Source organism: Mus caroli, chromosome 16 (genome assembly GCF_900094665.2).
Source record: "Mus caroli chromosome 16, CAROLI_EIJ_v1.1, whole genome shotgun sequence".
NCBI classification, from domain to species: Eukaryota; Metazoa; Chordata; class Mammalia; order Rodentia; family Muridae; genus Mus; species Mus caroli.
In genome coordinates, this window is record NC_034585.1 from 12,534,482 (window position 1) to 12,556,356 (window position 21,875).

A 21,875-nucleotide genomic window follows, 5' to 3' on the forward strand; every position below is an offset into this window, starting at 1 on the left:
ATCCAAAACACCATCAGATCCTTCTACAAAGGCTATGCTCAACAAAACAGGAAAACCTGGATGAAATGGACAAATTTCTAGACAGATACCAGGGCGCAAAGTTAAATCAGGATCAGATTAATGACCTAAACAGTCCTATATCCCCTAAAGAAATAGAAGCAGTCATCAATAGTCTACCAACCAAAAAAAGTCCAGGACCAGATGGGTTTAGTGCAGAGTTCTATCAGACCTTCAAAGAAGATCTAATCCCAGTTCTTCACAAAGTATTTCAAAATCTGAGAGTTTTCTGAGATGACCAAAACTCAGAAAGGGAAAAACAAATAAAACAAAAGCAACACTCCTGTACATTTTGCCTTACATGTAGATGCAACTGATAGATTATATATGTCAACAGGTGTTAAGTGTGGGTGTAGTATAAAATTCAGAAAGGAGACTAAGAGAACATTATATTAAATAGTGAGGAAGAAGAAAACTGAGCTAATTCCATGTGGACCATGAAGGAGAATGTACAACTTTGCCTCCCTCCAGCTTTCACTCTGCTGTAGTGGATAAGAAATAACAATATAATTGATGGTAGAAATGTAAAACTCTATGTGAAGCTCTGTTGATGCAGAATCAAGATTCTAACTGCATAAAAGTTTGCTGAGATACATAGTTTGGCTCTGGGCAAGTGTTTGAGTGGCTTCCTTAAACCAGCTGTATGGTGTTTTCATCTGTGAGCTAATTAGAATAAAGTGATTTGACTTATTTTAAAAAATCAGAGATTGGGGGGGGGGGGCGTGGACCATTGTAAGAGTGCTTGAAATCAATGAGGACTAGACTAGGACAGCATTCACGTAAGTGGCAGGCGCAACCCCAGAGTGGGATGGAGATGAGACCACTGGGGCCTGGGTCTTGCTAGCCTAAGCAAAACAAAACAACTCTTCAAATTCAGTGAGAAACTCTGCCTCAAAGGAACAAGATACGAACTGACAAAGGAGGTCTCCTGATACTACCCTAGCCTCTAAAGCAAACCCCCCCTGTCTAAAAGGCTGAGAGAGCTTTCTTTCTTTCTTTTTTTTTGAGAGCTTTCTTTAGATAACACGATAACTTTAACCCAGTGTTCCAACCAGTGGGTGGTGACCCCTTGGGGGCACCATATCAGATATCTTGCATATCAGGTATTTACATTATGATTCATAACAGCAGCAAAATTACAGTAATGAAGTAGCAACGAGATAATTTTATGGTTGGGGGTCACAACATGAGGAACTGTTTTAAATGTTTGCAGTGTTAGAAAGGTTGAGAACTATTGCCTACCCTATCCCATCCCAATACTTTTTCAAGCATATTTCTAAGAATGAACCACATGATTGAAAAAGCTATAATCAAATGGCACATACTATAAAGAACATGATCACAATATGCTCAGTGGCCTTACAGAAATGATTAATTGACTATATATTTTTACTTATATAGACATTATATATACATATATATGGGTACCAATATATATTTATATAGACACTTTATATATTATATATTATACATATCATATTATATATATATATATATATATATTATATACATATATATTTTGGGGGTAATGGTGACAAGGAAGACATTTACATAGGTTCAGTACAAGGACAACTTCTCCTGCTCTTCCTGTCTATCTCCCTGATATCCCTGTTGTACACTTGTTCCCAGTAATTCACCCTTTTCATAACTCATGTGTCATGTTGTCAGACCCCTCCCATGTCTCAGGCCAAGAAGCAAGTCCCAGGGTTCTTCCTTCCTGACCATCTTTTCTTCTCCTTTCTGACAAGCACAAGCTGGTTTTGAATTCACTGTGTAAATGAGGAAAGCCACTGAACTCTTTGATCTTCCTGTTTTTTCTCCTGGGTACCCAGATTATATTTATTTTCTTGATGGTGCTTATTAGGATCTAGTTACCAAGGCTTGAATCCCAGCACTCAAGAGGCTGATGCAGGTAGATCTCTGTGAGTTCAAGGCCTCCCAGGAGTATATAGTGAGTTCCAGGACAGCCAAAGGAATATAGTGAAACTCTGTCTTGGAAAGCAAAGCAAAGCAAAATAAAGCAAAGAAATTTGCATACATCTGTCAAATATTTTCACCCGTGTAATATTAACATACAGTGTGTAGTCTTCAAGCTCTGACAAATGAACACAATCTGTGTAAGCCAAGCAACTGTTGGCTATAGAACATCAGGATCATCACAAGACAGAACCCTCAACCCTGACTTAGTGAGTCTCCTGTCATGCTGGCTGTCCCAGAACCTAAGCTGAACTGACTATTCTCCCACTGAGATACTAACTAGGCTAACCCTGCTTAGATTTTGAGATCAGAAAAGATCAAGCTTATTCAGGGTAGTATGGTCATAAATTACATGACAGTTCAGTGTTTTTCATTTAATATATACACACATAGACAAAAATTTCAATTTATCTTTCCCATTTCTTAAATTGCTTTCATATACTATAAACCCTAAATGTAATCACTACTGCAACACTGACCAACTGACTAGGATGTCTGTCAGTCAGAAGATAAGAGCACCCAGAATACTTCTAAAGTATAATGCCTAAAGGTACCTCTAGTGTCTTTATACTATCCTTCAACAACAAAGTGTCTTCACTTGTTTTGCAAATACCACTCACACTACTTAATAATTCCAGGGAACCAGATGACTAATGATACTAAATTAACTTTTCAACTAAGAACAATTACATTTACTATCATTTCATAAGGAAGATTATGACAGATTTAATAAAGATAGTATTGAAACATAACTACTTGCGAATTTTTAGGTTCTCAAACAATTTGTTAACATGTGGCCCAAAGTGTTTGTCTGACAGATCAACCTAGTCCCAATTAAGTGATTAATCTCCATAAAGAAGTGAAGAATCAGGTAGAAGGACTGAAGTAATCAGCTACAGGCCCTCCTCAGGTGGGCTAGAGGGAAATAAAACTGGTGGTGTGCCTATTACTGCCTCTCTGAAATGCAAGCCAGGACACAGGATACATACACAGGCTGCCCACCTGCTGATCAGCCACAGTCCAGGGAACACATGATCTCAAATTGTACTTTGCAGTTTATGTGAACAGAGATGTTTATCATTCCAACACTTCATGTCATCAACTAAAATTATCTATTCCTGTGGAATGCTTGGAATTTCCTCATTTGTAAGATTTGAAAGGCTGCAAGTACAAACTATATTTCCAAAAAAACAGGCCATGCTATTATATCTAAGGACTTAGTACTTTCCCCCTAGATTTGCAGGGTACAGTTATGTGGAAATACATAATTCACACACTAAAAGACAAACATGTTGGTGCTAAACATAGAGCCTCATGTAATTCTGGGATTATGATACATGTGATTAAATAGCTTGTTTCTTAATCTTTTTCTTTGGCTGCTAATTCCATGTTGTCACTGATTTACCTTGCTTCTTTACTGGATATCTATAATAAAATCCTGATATTAGAGAAAATATACAATATTTGTCTTTCAGAGGCAGGGTTCCCTCACAATTACCTAAGATTTCCTAATTTTTTCTTTTTTGAAATAATGCATTAATAGTTACTGTGTAAATGCACCACATTTTTATTATCCATTTATCAGCTGATGGACATTTAGGCTATTTCAAAACACTGGGTATTATGAACAGCACAACAATGAGCATGGATGAGCAAGACTCTCTGCAGTAGGGAGTAGGGAGTAGTGTCCATTGGGTACATGCCCAAGAAGATCTTGAGGCAGATCTATTTCAGGATCCTAAGGTACAATTACATTGATTTGCAAACTGACTGTACAAGTTTGAACTTTCATTTGAAACAAGTAAGTTTTAAAATTCTTCAAAATCTTGCCAGCATGAACTGTCATGTTTTATTGATCTTGGCCATTGTGACTGGTTTAAATGGAAATCTCAACATAATTTTACTTTGAATTTCCCTTATTGCTAGAGATTTTGAACATTTAAGTGTTTCATAGTCATTTGTGTCTCATCTTTTGAGAACTCTCTGCTTTGTTATGCACTCCAATTTTAATTTCACTTATTTCCTTTCTCTTTTCTTCTTTTTAAAAATTCCTTATTTACATTTCAAATGCTATCCACTTTCCTCCTTTCCCATCCCACCTCTCCCTATTCACTGACCCACCCACTCCCAGTTCCCAGTGCTGGCATTCCCCTACACTGAGGTATCCAGACTTCAAAGAACCAAGGGAACATTGATATCTCACAAGGCCATCTTCTGAGGAATATGCAGCTGGAGCTATGGGTACTCTTTGATTGGTGGTTTAGTCACTGGAAGCTCTGGGAGTACTGGTTGGTTCATATTCTTGTTGCTCCTATGAAGCTGCAAACCCCTTCACCTCCTTAGGTTCTTTCTCTAGCTTCTCCATTGGGGACCCTATGCTCAGTCCAATGGATGGTTGTGAACATCAACTTCTGTATATGTCAGGCACTGTCAGCCTCTCCGGAGACAGCTATATCAGGCTCCTGTCAGGAAGCTCTTGTTGGCATCCAGAATAGTGTCTGGGTTTGGTAACTATATATGGGATGGATCCCCAGGTGGGACAGTCTCTGGATGGTCTTTCCTTCAGTTTCTGCTCCACACTTTGTCTCTGTAATTCCTTCCATGGGTAATTTGATCCTCCTTCTAAGAAGGAACTAAGTATCCACACTTTTCTACCCCTTCCTCTTGAGCTATATGTAGTCTGTGACTTTTATCTTGGGTATTTTGAACTTCTGAGCTACTATCCACTTATTAATCAGTGCATACCATGTCTGTTCTTTTGAAATTGAGTTAACTTGATATTTTCTAGTTCTATCCATCTGCCTAAGAATTTCATGAATTCACTATTTTAATAGCTGAGTAAATGTACCACATTTTTTTTATCCATTCCTCTGTTGAGGGACAACTGGGCTCTTTCTAGCTTTGGGATATTATGAATAAGGCTGCTATGGACATTAACCGTATCAGATGTGTAAGGAATGAAGATCTTTTTACATTCTATAGTCTGTCACTTTGTGCAAATGATGATGTCCTTTGACACACATAAGATTTGCAGCTGCTTCAGCTGACCCCTGTTGTTGAATTAGGGAAGGCTTAAAGAAGCTGAGGAGAAGGGCAATCTTGTAGAAGGACCAGCAGTCTCAATTAATCTGAACCCCTGATATGTCTCAAACACTGGACCACCAAACAGACAGCATACACCAGCTGATATGAGGCCCCCAACACACATATAGTAGGGGACTTCTGGGTCTGTGCTCATTCAGAGATGATGCACCTAACCCTCAAGAGACTGGAGACCCCAGGGAGTTTAGAGGTCAGGTGGGGTGGGGTGTTTGGGCTTTGATGTGGAGATGGGGTAGGGTGGGGAGGAGGTGTGGGATGAGGAGCGATGGAGGGTGGATGGGGGTGGGGTGGGGAATGGAATATGGAGTGTAAAAAATAAATTAAAAATAAAATTAAATAAAAAAAAAAAAGATTTGCAGCTTCGTTAGGTCCCATTTATTAACTACCAGTTTTAGTGATGTGCTATTGTTTTCCCTCTCAGAAAGACTTTTCCTGCGCCAATGAGTCCGAGACTATTGAACTACTTCTTTTCTATCAAATTAGGGGTCTGACGTTGAGGGCTTTCATCTACTTGATGTTGAGTTTTTGTCAAGGTAATATGGTGATACACACACACACACACACACACACACGAGAGAGAGAGAGAGAGAGAGAGAGAGAGAGAGAGAGAGAATATGAATCCATCTGAATTCCTGCACATGCAACTATTCAATTCTACCAGCACTATTTGTTGCATTTGTTGAAGATTTCTTCTCTCTAATGTGTATTCTTGGCTTCTTTGTCAAAACTCAGGTGTCCATAAGCATGTGAAATTATGTTTGTGTGTTCAATTTGATTCCATTGATCAATGGGTCTGTTTTTATGTCAGAACTAAGCTGCTTTTATTTTTTGACTTGAAATCTTAGTTATATTCAGCAATTACTTTAATTATGCAGTAGTGTTTTTACCTATCCTGAGTTTTTGTGTTTTCACATGAAGCAAAAAATAGCTTGTCTATCAAATTAAAAAAAAAAAAAAGAAGAAGCAAGGCACTGGGGTGAACATTGCTTCGATTTCTGTTAAGAATTATGCTGGCATTTTGATGTGAACTTTTGAAAATAAACTATGTTTAGCAGGATGGCCATGTTCATAATATTGATTAATGAATTCATTAGCACGGAAGATTTTTCAATCTTCGGATGTCTTTATCCATTTCTTTCTTTAATGCAAAGAGTTTTTATTATTCAAGTCTTTCACTTGCTCGGTTATAGTTATCCCAAGGTCTCTCTCTCTCTCTTTCTCTCTCTCACACACACACACACACACACACATACACACACACACACGCTCTCATACACGCACATTTTTGAGGTCATTGTTAAAAGGTGCTTTTTTTCTGATTTATTTCACAGCTAGTTTGTCATTTGTATATACAAAAACTCCTAATTTTTCTGAGTTAATTTTTGCATCCTGCTACTTTACTGAAAGTGTTTATCAGATGTAAAAGTTCCCTGGTAGAATTTTTAGTGTGTTTTATGCATAAAATCATAAAATTTGCGCATAAGAACACTTTGATTTCTTTATTTCCTATTTGTATCCCTCTTGATCTCTTTTCAGTTCTGTATGTGTCCTAAAATCTGTACAACCTCAGGATTAAGTGGCCAATATAAAATGGACTTGACAGTACTTTTATAAACATTGTGTGTCTTATAGCTTTGTTTGTTTTTGCTACCTCTAAGAAATATATCATATTAACAGACAGATACCACCTTAGGTTAGAAGGATGGAAATTTAAGGTCTAGATATTTTAATATTTGACAAGATGGACCTCAACCCAAAACTCATCAGAAGAGATAGGGAGGTACACCATATACTCATAAAAGAAAAATCTACCAAAAGGATATTACAATTTTAATATTTACATACTATCTTAGTTAGAGTTTCTATTGCTGTGATAAAATGTCATAACCAAACACAAATTATGAAGGAAAGAGTTTATTTCATCTTACAGCTTCAAGTTCAATACTCAGAAAAATCTGGCCAGGAACTCAAGGTAGGAACAGTGATGCAGGAGGTGACGCACAGGCCATGGAGGAACACTGTTTACTGGCCTTCTCACCATGGCTTGCTCAGGCTGCTTTCTTAAACCATCAAGGACCATCTGTCAAGGGGTGGAACTGCCCACAATGAGCTCAAAACTCCCATATCATTCATCAATCGAAAAAATGTCCTTCAGACTTCTCAATAGGTCAATTGAGCTGGAGAATTTTGCCATTTGAGGGTCTCTCTTCTAAAATGACTATAGTTTGTATAAAGCTGACATAAAACTGGCCAGCACACATACCATGCACAAGTATATAATTTCACAAAAGAAACACCATTTAGATCTAAAATCACATACTAGACTGAAACACAGTAAGAGTGGGTGTCTTTAGTGCCTGATTCTTACCAGACAAGTCATCCAGACAAAAAGCAAATCTAAGAACTCTGAATTTAAATAGCATCTATTTTAGTTTGCATTATATTGCTATGATAAAGACCATGACCAAAAGCAACTTGAGGAGAAAAGGATGTTCATAAGGGATACTCATAACAGGCTTGAACCCAAGGTTCATCCCAGGGGTAGCACTACCCACAGTGGCTGGGCATTTCTAAATCAATCATTAACTGAGAAAGTGCCCTACAGCCTTTTCTGCAAGACAATGTGATTGAGACATTTCCTTACTTGAGGGTTCTTTTTCTCAGATAACCCAGGCCTAGGTCAAGATGACAACAAAAACTAACCAGAACAATATCACAAACAAAGAAACCTAACAGATAACTGCAAAGCACTTCAGTCAAGACTATAGTATACAGTGACTTGTTAGGAGTTCACCAAATTTTCCCAAGAATGACCTCAAAGGTCATCTCAACACAGATAAGAAAATTGAAGTAACACTCTGCATTCGCTCTGACCATCATAAATTATAGCTGGACAGCAAGAATAGAAAACAGAAAATAGCAATTCATGGAGGCTAAACAGCATACTATTGCATAGAAATTAGATGAAAGCAGAAATCAAGAGAGAAATAATTTCTTAGAATTAAATGAAAATGAAATCACAATATACTCAAACCTCTACAAATGATGAGAGGAACACTAATAACACTAAATGTCTACACCAAAAACCTGAAGGGATCTATTAATAATGTAATGATACACTTGAGAGCTTTAGAAAAACAAGAAGAAACAGCACCCTCCTCCAAAAGTAGAAGAGACAAAATTATTGTGGATTTGATTTAACACTTGTATTATGTTAACTGGGTTCCCCCAAATTACAGGAGACCTGCATACAGGTCCCTGTCCCGAGTTGGCTCTAACTGGTAAATAAAGCAGCTGGAGGGAGGGAGACAAAGGTGGGAGTTTAGATTTCCTGGGCAAGGTAACCAAGGAAGAGAAAGATTTAGTACCACCATGCTGGGGAAACAGGCTTGAGAGCTGCAGAAGAGAGAGCAGACAATCATGTAAGAGCCAGGAAGTACAGTCCCAGGGGGCCCCCATTGGGTACAGGGTAGCAAAGATAGAATATAGATATTAGTAAGTAATAACTCAGGAAAATCACAGGGGAGATGTTAGCAATGTGGAGATTTGGGAGTGGTCCAGCCATTGAGCTGAATTAAGGCATATTAAGTATAAGCCTCTGTGTGTGTGTGTGTGTGTGTGTGTGTGTGTCTGTCTGTCTGTCATTCCAGAATCCAGAGCATTGGGCCCGGTAGCAAGGAACACGCTGCAGCCAGGGAGATTAGAATGGATTAATAAACTACAGCAACACAAAAGAATCAAACTCGGGGCTGACCTTAATGAAATAGAAACAATAGCATTTAAAACAAAGAGTTGGTTCTTTGGAAAAAAAAGCTACATATGTGACAAAATTTTACTCAATTAATAAAATTAGGAGGATCCCAACTAGTAAAACTAGAGATGAAAAGGTACAACAGACAAGGGAAATCCAGATAATTATAAGGACATCACTTTAAAACATGTATTTCACCAAATTGGAAAACCTAGAGGAAAGTGATAGATTTCTAGATATATAAAACTTACTAAGTTAAATCAAGATGAAGTAATTATTTAAATAGACTGATAAGAACTACTGAGATACAAGGAGTAATTTAAAATCTCCCAACCAGAAAAAGCCCAGGGCCAAATGAACTCAGCACAAAATTCTACCGGACTTCAAAGAAGCACTACTACTCACCAGACTATTCATCAACTACAAAATGAAGGACTGTTTCCAAACACTTATGATGAAGCATTATCCTGATATCAAAACCAGATGAAACAAAAATCTATAGACAAATATCTCTCTTAAACAAACAAAAAAAATCCCAATAATATAAATAGCAAATTATTTTATTTCAATAATTTTAAGAACACATCAAATAATGATTATCCACCACAATCAAGTCAGCGTCATCCTAGAGATGCAGAGATGGTTCAATGAACATTAATCAATAAATGCAATCCACCACATAAACAGACTAAAGAACAGAAACCACATAGTCATCTCATTAGATGTGGAAAAGGTCTTTGACTAAATCCAACACTACTTCATGATAAAAGTCCTGGAGAGATTACTGATACAAAGGAAATACTTCAACATAAAAAGGCAATTTACAAGAAGCCCATGATCAACATGTGCTAAGAGAGAAATGTGTAACACACAGAATTTCCACTAAAATCAGGAACAAGACAAAGTTGTTCACTCTTTCCATATCTAGTAAATATATAACTTGGAGTCTTCACTAGAGGAATATGACAACTGAAGGGAATGAAGGAGGATTCAATAGCAAAGGAAAGGAGACAAAGTATTTGTACTTGCAGATGATACAATTTTATACAGGAAAGATCCTAAAGAGTCTTCAGGAATCTTCTACAGCTAATAAATACTTTCAGCAAAATAGCAGGATACAAAGTTAACACACAAAAAAATCCATAACTTATATACACACAGTGAGAAATAGATCAGAGCGGGGAAAAACATCTTTCACAACTCTCTCAAAAAAAAAAATCTTGGGGTACCTCCAACTAAGGAAGTAAGACACTTGTATAATAAAAACTCCAAGATAGCATTTCTCAACCTGTGGTGAGGTTTGGTCAAATCTGAAGGTCACACCCCCTTGGCAAGCCTCTCTATCTACAAAATTATTTATATTACAATTCATAGCATTAGCAAAATTACAGTTATGAAGTAACAACAAAAATAATTTTATGGCAGGGGATCACCAAAAAAAAACATGAGGAACCATATTAAAGGGTTGCAGCATTAGGTAAGTTGAGAACCACTGCTCTACAACATTGAAGAAAAAAATGAAGATATCAGAAAATTAGAACTCCCCAAAGCTCATGGATCATCAGGATTAATATTGTGAAAATGGTTATTCCCACATACCCCACACCCTCCTCCAGAATCTATCCTGCTCCATAACTCTGACCTTTTCTTGAACATCTTTTCTGCAGCAGTGTCATTGGTCCTTCCCTGCCATCTACACACCCTGTATAGCAGCCCCATCTCCTCAGTCTACCCAATTCTATCCCACCCAAGGTATTTCCAACCACTAGACCCAGGGGTTCTCAACCTTTCTAATGCTGCAACCCTCACAATGAAACCACCACATAACAACAAAAGCATTTCACTTTTATTACTATTTAAAACTGTAATTTGGGAAGCCCTTCTCCTAGCTGTTTGAGAACAGTCTGCTCCTGGCTTCCTTTGGATGATGATGTAGAACTCTCACCACTTCCTGTGCCAGGCCTACCTGGATGCTACCTTGTTTCCTGCCTTAATGATAATGGACTGAACCTCTGAACCTGAGAAGAAAATCATTCAACTAAGGAATCCAGAGACCACTGGACAAGAGAAACGTCTAAAGAAAATGATGGAACATTAAGAGAAGATATTTCAAGAAAAGGAGTTTAAATAAAATTGAATACACAGAAAGATATTAAATTAAAAGAGAGAAAATGGATAAATAAATCCCCATAGATAATAATCAGCAAGAAATCACATGCCAAGGAATGAAGATGAATTGCTGAAATGCCACCAGATCTGCTCCTGGCACTAAGGTACCCCCATTCCACTTCAAAGAAAATGAGCATCTAAGAACCTATATTTGGAGATGACATTAAGGGTGACAAGCTTCATGCAGCACACAAAATGCTATCTAAAATGGGCAAACTTAAATGCAGGAGAGACAACTGCTGGATTCTGCCAAGACAAAAATCCACTGCTGAAGGGCTGGCTACATGTTTGGGTACTGTCTCCTCCCAGGTCAGGCTGTCCCAGTTGGACAACCTGACATCTGAGTAGCCATCTGGGACATGGAGTTGCCTTGGATAGAGAATTACTGTAGCCTGCATTGTTGTCAGAGAAGACATAGCTGTTACAGTGGCATCAGTAATAACAACAACAGCAGCAGCAACAACAACAAAACAACTAATGAGCACTACTATCATGCCAGGGACATGACATAACAGCCAGTTCCAGCAGCTGCAGGACCGACAGAAGGCCAATGTGCATGTTAAAAAATACATTTGTACTTGTTAACTTTTTCATAGGTATAGTTTTATCACAGATAAAAACCCATCTCTATTAATAATACGTATCCACAATATGGGACACAATAACCCATTTCCCTAGCTTCTGTAAAAGATTGAGCAGCTACACCTGGAGGTATTTTGTTCAAATGCAAAACTATCTCTTCCCTAATGTGATATATAAGTGGCCAACTATTATTCATGACAGTTGCAATAGTAGCCAACCTGTTGTCAGTTGTATTTTGATATTGCCTCCCTTTGATCAACATTCTAAAAAATATTGGGACATTAGTTGGTTGTCCAGTGCTAATAAGTAAAAGAAGATGCTATTAATTTAAAGGAGTGGGGGAGGTCTATGGGAGATTTGGAGGCAGGAAAGAGAAGGGAGAAAAGTTGTACTTCAATTATGATAAAAAAAAATCTAATGAAAGAATGCACCTGAACAATAATAACATTAACTGATAACGAAGCATTCTTTAGAATTATAGAACAGTTGAGAATGAGAACATGTGGTAGCTTAGAATGTATAATGACCCATCATGGTCTCATCAATGTCAAATTCTGACTATATTTCACACTCTTGTCTTATCCATAGTATATATCAATTTTCACACATTCATCAGGCCAATTAACAGGAGATTTCAGAAGATATCCATTAGTCAACTAATCTCTACATTTTTATTTTCTTTTGATTATTTTAATCAAAGAAGTACATTTTTTTTCTAGAATTTATCCAGACCATTTGACTGACAGGCAGAAGATGGGACAGGATTGGGACAAAGCATGCCCTTGATTTAATAAAGTTGTCTTCAACTTTGAAAAATAAGATATGACAAAAGAGCATTGGGATTGGCAAAACTAATAGAAGAGAAAAGAAACAAATGATAATGATCACCTAAGGTATCAGTGGGGCTGTGATAATAGGTTAATTAATTAGAATACAATTAAAGGATTTTTTGATCTCATGTCATATTAGGCCAAAGGAACAAAACACCCATGGAAGGAGTTACAGAGACAAAGTTTGGAGCTGAGACAAAAGGATGAACCATCTAGAGACTGCCATATCCGGGGATCTATCCCATAATGCTGACACCATGGCATACACTAGCAAGATTTTGCTGAAAGGACCCAGATATAGCTGTCTCTTGTGAGGCTATGCCAGGGCCTAGCAAACACAGAAGTGGATGCTCACAGTCAGCTATTGGTTGGATCACAGGGCCCCAATTGGAGGAGCTAGAGAAAGTGCCCAAGGAGCTAAAGGGATCTGCAACCCTATAGGTGGAACAACAATATGAACTAACCAGTACCCCCCAGAGCTCGTGCCTCTAGCTGCATATGTATCAGAAGATGGCCCAGTCGGCCATCAGTGGAAAGAGAGGCCCATTAGTCTTGCAAACTTTATATGCCTTAGTACAGGGAACACCAGGGCTAAGAAGTGGGAGTGGGTGGGTAGGGGAGTTTGTGGGGGGGGGGNGAGGATATGGGGGACTTTTGGGATAGCATTGGAAATGTAAATGAAGAAAATACATAATAAAAAAATTAAAAATTAAAAAAAAACAGAAAGAGGAACATAGTTGATGATAGAAAATGAAACTATTAATTAGAGTCAAAGGACATATGTCTTAGCATAGATATAAAACTACGAAGTTTTAATGATAGCACAAAAATAAAATATGCAAAAAAGGAACCTACTCTGAAAATAGCATTTTGGTGACTAGATTATTGCTAAAAGTAACAAAGTTTAGCAGAAATATTTTAATGCTTACTTATATTTCCATAAGTTGGAAAAGAGAAACTTAGGAAAGAAAAGCTACAATCAATTCTAAATTTCAAATATCAATTGGTTTTCTGCCATATCGTCAAAAAGGAATAAAAATAAATGTCCTTGCTCTCATTATTTGATATTATATTGTTTAAATTTGAATAAACTCTATCTACTTCCTTAAAAAAAACTAATTTTGCTTTTGTAATATAACTTCTGTGTTTTCTGATGATCTTAGGTGACCCCTCAACCTGCAAGTTTGAGAACTGCTGCTCTAGGCTGAACTCACTCCTACATCTTCTCTCTTCTTTGACCCTTCTTCATCCATAATGTACTAAAAACTAATGAAGTTCTCATGCCTGGGTCTCATGGCAGGAATAACAAGACTATTAAAGATCAAGCCACTATGTTACTATGTTCTTCAAGACCTACCAGCTTGTCCAAATGCTAAGGAGAATGATCCAGATCAACTCCAGGACACAAGCATCATCATAAATTTCCTCAAAGAATTCAAGGAGTTTTAAAAATAAGGACACACACACACACACACACACCATAAAAAATTTCAAGAAAGAGCTTAACTTTTCTTCTTCTGTGATGACAAAAACAATACAGACATAAGGTTGATGGAAATGACAAAGAATCAAAGATTTGAAAATGAAATTCAATAGAGATAGAAATGCTGGAGAAGACTTGGGCCTAAATTAAGATGGAATTGAAAAACCCAATAGTCTAACTAGAAAATGCAAAGGAAAGCTTTACAACTAGAAATGAATCAAGCACAATGTCTCAAAGATAAAATAGAGGATTCAGACCAAAATATCAAGGAACATAAAAAAAAAATTAAAATACAGAAAAGCAACACAAGCTGGGCATGGTGGCACACGCCTTTGATCCCAGCACTTGGGAGGCAGAGGCATATGATCTCTGTGAGTTTGAGGCCAGACTGGTCTTCAAAGTGAGTTTCAGACATCCAGGGCTACACAGAGAAACTCTGTCCCTCAAAACAAACAAAACAAAACAAAAAAACAGAAAAGAAACAAAAAGAAACCAACAAAGGACATCTGTGAGACCATGGGAAGTCCAAATCTTCTAATTGTAGGAATTGATGAGGAAAAATCCCAAGTCAGTGGCAGACCAGACCTTCAGCAATGTTATAGAAGAAAATTACTCCAAACTAAAGAAAGACACATTCAGATAAACACAGAATCACAGAAAAACACTAAATAGACAAGGCTGGAAAAGAAAATCCCCACAGCATGTTATATTTAAAACATTAACTATTTAGAAAAAAAGAAAGTACAAGAGAAAGAGAACACAAGTCACCTAAGAAGGAAATCCCACTAGTAACAGCTGATTTCTCAAAGAAAATATCAGAAGCCAGAAGAGCCTGGGGATTGCATTCCAAGTCCTGAAAGACTATGCCAGGAACATACACTAACATCAACTACTAGTTACTACCCAGTATACTAACACCAACACTAACTACATACTAATACTACCCAGGAAACCTCTCTGCCATAACTGAAAGAGGAAGACATTTTTTCATTACATAAAAAGTCTAAGATTTTTTATATATTAAAAAAAAAAAGAAACCAAGGAAAATACAGGAAGCATTATGTTGGACTAAAAAGATAAATGAACATAATAGAAAGAACTATTATTGGGTAGAACTAATCTAAGTGCCTCCTCCCTGAAGACTAGCTTTCATGGTACCAAAAGGCATCATGCAAGCTTCCAAAGGACAGATGCAACCTACAGTCCTAGCTACTGGTATGCTTATGAAACATACCAACAGCCAGCATGGCAGTAATAAGCAGTAGTATGCTTCTACCTCAACTATGTGCATTATACTATTTTAAGTAAATAGCTAATTATAGTGGAATTCCCCACCACCACCACCACTAATTGATTGGATAATAAAGAGGACAAGAAACCAATCACTGGGCGAGGAGGCAGAACTTCCAGGTGGGGGAGAGAAAGAGGGAACACAGAAGAAAGAAACTTGCTTTTTGGACAACGGGAGCAAGGCAACCAACATGTAGGAGGCTGGAGGCTGTTAGTATGAGTGGTGGGTCCTGGATCCACCACCAGAAGATTTGGGAAGATTAGGATGCTAGGTTCTGCGCCCAACGATTGTGTTATCTGTTGATGTTAAACTAAGATTGTCTGGTGTTTGCTTTCTCAGGATGATTCAACTGAGATCCATGTTCAGGCTCCAAGGGAAAGGTAACTATGGCAGGGTATAGGTTTGCAAGAAGTACAGGCCAGATAGCCACAGGAATTTGAGAGTGCGGAGTGGATTTGGCAGCAACCAGTCACAAGGTGGAGTCATTTCCAGGCTTTGGATAAGCAGAGCCAATTTTGATGGGACAGGCTTTGGCTAAAGGGAAAAAATGTGGTCTCGGCCTATGTGCCAGGCTAAGAACAGACAGAGACTACCCGAGACTACCGGCCGGTGCCTAGCCAGAGACAGTGTGGATTTGTTGTTTATTAATATATGCTACAGATAATGGTATGATTCCTGTGGGTTTTCAGCATTTGTGTTATTATTTTAGCTTCCACCCTCTCCTTCAAGGAGGCCTCCTTCCCACTTCCTTACTAGATCACTTGTATCCTCTTCTGCATTCCTTCTGTCATTATCCCATTGTTCTCTAATTAGATTTTAAGACTTGCTTAACAAGAAAGAGACCACGCCTGGTACTGAAAAACTACTGGTGAAGTCATGATTATTGAAGGAGAATCTACATCCACTATTTTATTAAAATAATAACATAGTTCCTAACAATAATCTATAAGCATTTGTCCTTATAAGTTTATGAAGAAATTTTTTCTTTGCAAAATGCCTTTAATCCCTCCCAAGTGCTGGGATTAAAGGCATAATCTTCCAGAGGACCCAAGTTAAATACCCAGCACCTAGGTAGGGTGGCTCACAACTGCCTGTAAGAGTTGTGGGGCAGTTCTCAGGAATCTGATTCTCTCTTGTGACTTGTGAGGAAAACTGCACTCATATGCACACACACTCTCCAATCTGCACAAACAGACACACACACACACACACACACACACACACACTTATAAGAAGGAAACAAGCTAGGAGCTGTATCCACAGGTAGCCTGATGCCATTTCACAAGTGATCCTAAGAACCATGAGAGGTCACTGCAGACTATAAATGACCACTGGCTATGATGCTCTAGAAAGATCTCCTATGGAAGGTAACCTTAATGATTAACATCTGGTAGACTCAGTTCTTTACACTCACCAAGGAGGGAAGATATAAATGATGTCCTGGGGATGCCCCATCAAGTGGTCTGCAGTCTCTCTGGTAAAGAGAACCTTCAGGTAGGTTCCTGGTCTAGGAGCTAGTCCTCCAGGAGGGCTGGTGATTGGAGGCCCTGCTAACTGCTCACATACTGCAACTTGCATGCTGCATTCCTCATGTAGTTCTAGAATTTTCACAGTTAATACACCAGATTTTCTGCCTAGAAGACAGAAGAGAACAAACAAAAAACAACACTTAGAAACTTCCTGCACATTTTGTGAACAAGAATCTATAGCCACTTAAACTGAATGTTGGTGCCCTTGCTTCTGTTAGATATTGTATACCAGGAACAGGAAAGGTAATGCCTATAAGAGTGTTCATGGATTGCTGGATATTTGGGGTAAGGATTTAGAAGGGTAGAGGTGACCTGGATTTCAGTAGTGCCTCTCTTATAAGGTCGGCCAATTATATAGATTTCATCTTCTCAATTGTTTCATCTATGAAACAGTTCATGCTACTTGCTCCTGTGAACATCTGAGAGAATGAGAGGAGATAGACCAAGGTGAATCAATGCAATAATATTTATGGACACCTTGTACCAATGTAAAAGTTCAAAGAACTGGTAGTTGTGGGTGGTCCTGGAGATTCAACTAATAAGATCAAGTGGTTGGAATAGAATGGGGTGTAGCACACAAAATATTCCTCACAAAAATCTTTGCAGAGTTTCTTTTTTTTTTTTTTTTCTTTTTGGTTTTTCGAGACAGGGTTTCTCTGTGTAGCCCTGGCTGTCCTGGAACTCACTTTGTAGCCCAGGCTAGCCTCGAACTCAGAAATCTGCCTGCCTCTGCCTCCTGAGTCTGGGATTAAAGGCATGTGTCACCACACCTGGCCCTCTTTGCAGAATTTCATGTTGGGTGTGGTACACCTCATCTGTAATCCTAACTACTTGAGGGACCAAGAAAAGAAAATCTTGAGTTAACAGCTACTCTGGGTAACTCAGGCAACAAAATGGGGAAGGGAAAGGAAGAAAGGAGGTTAGCAGGTAGGAGTTAAAAAATGTGATAAGGGAGGACAAGATATGTCAGAGTAGGCCATGTCTCTGCAGAGAAACAGACTGCTCAGAAGGGAAACTGGGAGATTTCAAATCAATCTCACTGTTCTTATTATAACACATATAGTAAGATAGAGCATAGAGGTCAAAGATCAACATGTGCTATTAGCTACAGGTTATGAATATATTTTATCTTTTTCTGTTGCCATTTAATTTTTAAAATAGAAAATTAATTCAGAATAACAAAAATAGGCCTGCAAATAACACTCAGTATCACCAGTCCCTCAACCATTGTAGACCAAATGATTGACGGCAAAGGCAAATTTTAAGTTATTCACAGTTTCATTTCCATTTCCACTTCTTCTCTCACTTCTGTTTCAATCATCTGCTTTGTACAAAGGTTCCTGTCCATTCTCCTGACTAAGTGCTGGAGTACAGGCTGGCACACTGAGCTGGCCCAGCAATTTGTCACAGCACTGTTCATAAGGACTGTTTCTCACAATTTGGTACCTGTCTCACTTTTTTGAGGACAGGAAGGAAATGGAGTTAGGGAAGGACATGAACATGTAGAATGTTAAACTGATGCTTGTAGTATACTTAGACATATTTTCAAAGTATATTCAAAAATTTATGCTTGTATTAGGGATTTATGTCAATCACTACAGAAGTGCCAATTGTCCTACATATTTCTGACTACAGACCTGTCCAGGGACTCAAAATTTGCTGCATTACTGAGTACTGGACACACAGCTAAAGTCCAGATAGTAAGCTGCCACAGGTTCCTGGTGTTGTAGCCACAATATGTGATGTACAATCACACCAGGAATTCAGAACTACTTATCCTGGTAGCAAAAGATAACAGAAACTCAGTGGTTACCTTAGAACATGTAGAAATCCTGAATTCACAAAAGGAAAACAATTACAGAAACATACAAGTAGTGTTAGAATACAAATACCTATGATTCTATCTAAAAATACTTACAAAACCATAAGATGGATCATATTATTAGGCACGGTTCATTTTTGGAAGATTGTTATAATAAATCCTAACAATATTCCAAACAAGATGAATTCTTCTTCAGTCCCATAACACCCAGAGTAAGCTCAACTCCCAGATGCTCTAACATGCCGAGGATCACAGGTGAGGGGGCCACAACATCTACCCCAACACCTGGAGTTACTGGGGCCCCGGGGATCCAGGGACACAGGGACCCCCCACCTGGTCAGTGGCACGGGTTCCTTCCACTTTGAATCTGCACCCACTCCTACAACACCCAAAGGGAGCCTGATTCCCAGGTGTTCTGAAACACACAGGACCACAGGAGAGGCCACAACACCTGCCCCAACACCTGGAATAACTGGGTCCCCCAGGATCCAGGGACTCAGGAACCCTCGACCAACCAGTTGCAGAGATTCTTTCTGGTCTGAACCTGGACGCAGAGCAGACTTGGGGTGCTGGCTCTGCACCCACTCTTACAACACCCAGAGTAAGCCCAACTCCCAGGGACTCTGAAACACCCAGGATCACAGAGAAAAGCTCAATACCCAGGAGATCAGACACACCCAGGAGCACTGCAGCTCTCCTGATACATTCAAGATCACAGTTGACACCACAACATCCTTCCCAACACCCAGCATAACTGGGACCCCCATAGGAACCAAGGAAACACAAACCACCGCCCAGCCAGAAGGACAGGTTCCTTCAAACTTGCACCTGTGCCCAGAGCAAACCGAGGGCTTTGGTTCCCCACCTACCCCTGCAACACCCAGAGTAAGCTTGACTCCCTGCAGTTCTGACACAACAGAATCTCAGAAGCTTGGTCACACCAAGATTTCAGGATCTCAGAGGAGCTCTGGCATGCCCAAGATCACAGGATCCCAGAATGACAGAGACAGGTGGATCCTGAAGAGTTCTAACACAGCCAGGATCACAGGAGGGGCAGGATCGAGTCAAGAGTCAGCAAGGGCAGGTAGCACTAGAGATAACCAGATGGTAAGAGGCAAGTGTGAGAACTTAAGCAACAGAAATGATGGCTACTTGGAATCATTAAAACCCAGTTCTCCCACTACAGCAACTCATGGATACCCCCATCACACCATGAAAGCAAGATTCAGATTTGAAATCACATCTCATGATGATGGTAGAGGATTTTAAAAAGGACATAAAGAAATACGGGAGAACACAGGAAAACAGGTAGAAGACCTTAAAGAGGAAACATAGAAATCCCTTAAAGAACTACAGGAAAACACAACCAAGCAGGTGAAGGAATAGAACAAAACCATCCAGGATCTAAAAATGGAAATAGGAAAAATAAAAGAAATGACAAAGGGAGACAATTCTAGAGAAAGAAAACCTAGGAAAGAGATTAGAGGTCATAGATGCATGTATCACCAACAGAATACAAGAGATAGAAGAGAGAATCTCAAGTGTAGAATATACCATAGAAAATTGAAACAACAATCAAAGAAACTGCAAAGTGCAAAAAGCTCCTAACCCAAAACATCCAGGAAATCCAGGACACAATGAGAAGACCAAACCTAAACATAATAGGTATAGAAAAGAGTGAAGATTCCCAACTTAAAGGGCCAGTAAATAACTTCAACAAAATTATAGAAGAAAACTTCCCTACCCTAAAGAAAGAGATGCACATGAACATACAAGAAGCCTATAGAACTCCAAATAGACTAGACTAGAAAAGAAATTCCTCCCGTCACATAATAATCAAAATAACAAATACACAAAACAAAGAAAGAATATTAAAAGCTGTAAGGGAAAAAGGTCAAGTAACATACAAAGGCAGACTTATCAGAATTACACCAGACTTCTCACCAGAGAATCCAAAAGCCAGAAGATCCTGGCCAGATGTCATACAGACCCTAAGATTAAACAAAGGCGAGCCCAGGGTACTATACACAGCAAAACTCTCAATTAACATAGATAGAGAAACCAAGATATTTCATGACAAAACCAAATTTGTATAATAGTTTTCCACAAATCAAGACCTATGAAGAATAACAGATGGAAAACTCCAACAAAAGGAGGGAAACTACACCGTAGAAAAAGCAAGAAAGTAAACTTCTTTCAAAAAACCCAGAAGAAGATAAACACACAAACATAATTCCACCTCTAACAACAAAATAGGAAGCAATAATCACATTTTCTTAATATCTCTTAACATCAATGGACTCAATTTCATTTTTTTTTTACACACTGAAAGAATTTATTGATCATAATGGTAGAAGTTATAAAACATGTATGTTTGTGAAGGAATGTAAAAAGAGGCATTAAATATTTTTCCTTTTCCATGTGCTTTCCCCCTGAGTGTGTGTACTTCACAGGCCCACACCTCCTCTTGCCTGTCTTCTGTCTCAGTGTTCTGCATTTCTGTGTTCTAATCTCCTGACTTTCACATTTTTTCTTTTTTTTTTTTTTAGTTTTATTTATTATTTTCTTTATATACATTTCAAATGCTATCCCGAAATTTCCCTATACCCTCCACCCACCCTACTCCCCTACCCATCCACTTCCACTTCTTGGCCCTGGTATTCCCCTGTACTGAGGCATATAAAGTTTGCAAGACCACGGGGCCTCTCTTACCAATGATGGCCGACTAGGCCATCTTCTGCTACATATGCAGCTAGAGAGACAAGCTCTGGGGGTACTGGTTAGTTCATATTGTTGTTCCACCTATAGGGTTGCAGACCTCTTTAGCATCTTGGGTACTTTCTCTAGCTCCTCCATTGGGGGCCCTGTGTTCCATCCAATAGTTGACTGTGAGCATCCACTTATGTGTTTGCCAGGCACCAGCATAGCCTCACAAGAGACAGGTCTATCTGGGTCCTCTAAGCAAAATCTTGCTGGCGTATGCAATTGTGTCTGTGTTTGGAGGCTGATTATGGGATGGATCCCCGGGTGTGGCAGTCTCTATATGGTCCATCCTTCTGTCTCAGCTCCAAATTTTTTCTCTGTAACTCCTTCCATGAGTGTTTGTTCCCAATTCTAAGAAAGGGTAAAGTGACCACACTTTGGTCTTCGTTCTTCTTGAGTTTCATGTATTTTGCAACTTGTAACTTGGGTATTCTAAGTTTCTGGGTTAATATCCAGTTATCAGTGAGTACATATCATGTGAGTTCTTTTGTGATTGGGTTACCTCACTCAGGATGATAC

General features: G+C 38.7%; 1 protein-coding gene across 1 annotated transcript in view; it reads right to left on the bottom strand.

Moving 5' to 3' along the window:
* The window catches only part of Spidr (scaffold protein involved in DNA repair), a 220,928-nt gene that overhangs the window by 114,315 nt on the left and 84,738 nt on the right, over positions 1-21,875 (bottom strand). The window contains exon 8 of the mRNA XM_021185304.2: positions 16,657-16,876. Within this exon, the coding sequence (XP_021040963.1) occupies positions 16,657-16,876 (220 nt within the window). The remainder of the gene's footprint in view (positions 1-16,656; positions 16,877-21,875) is intronic.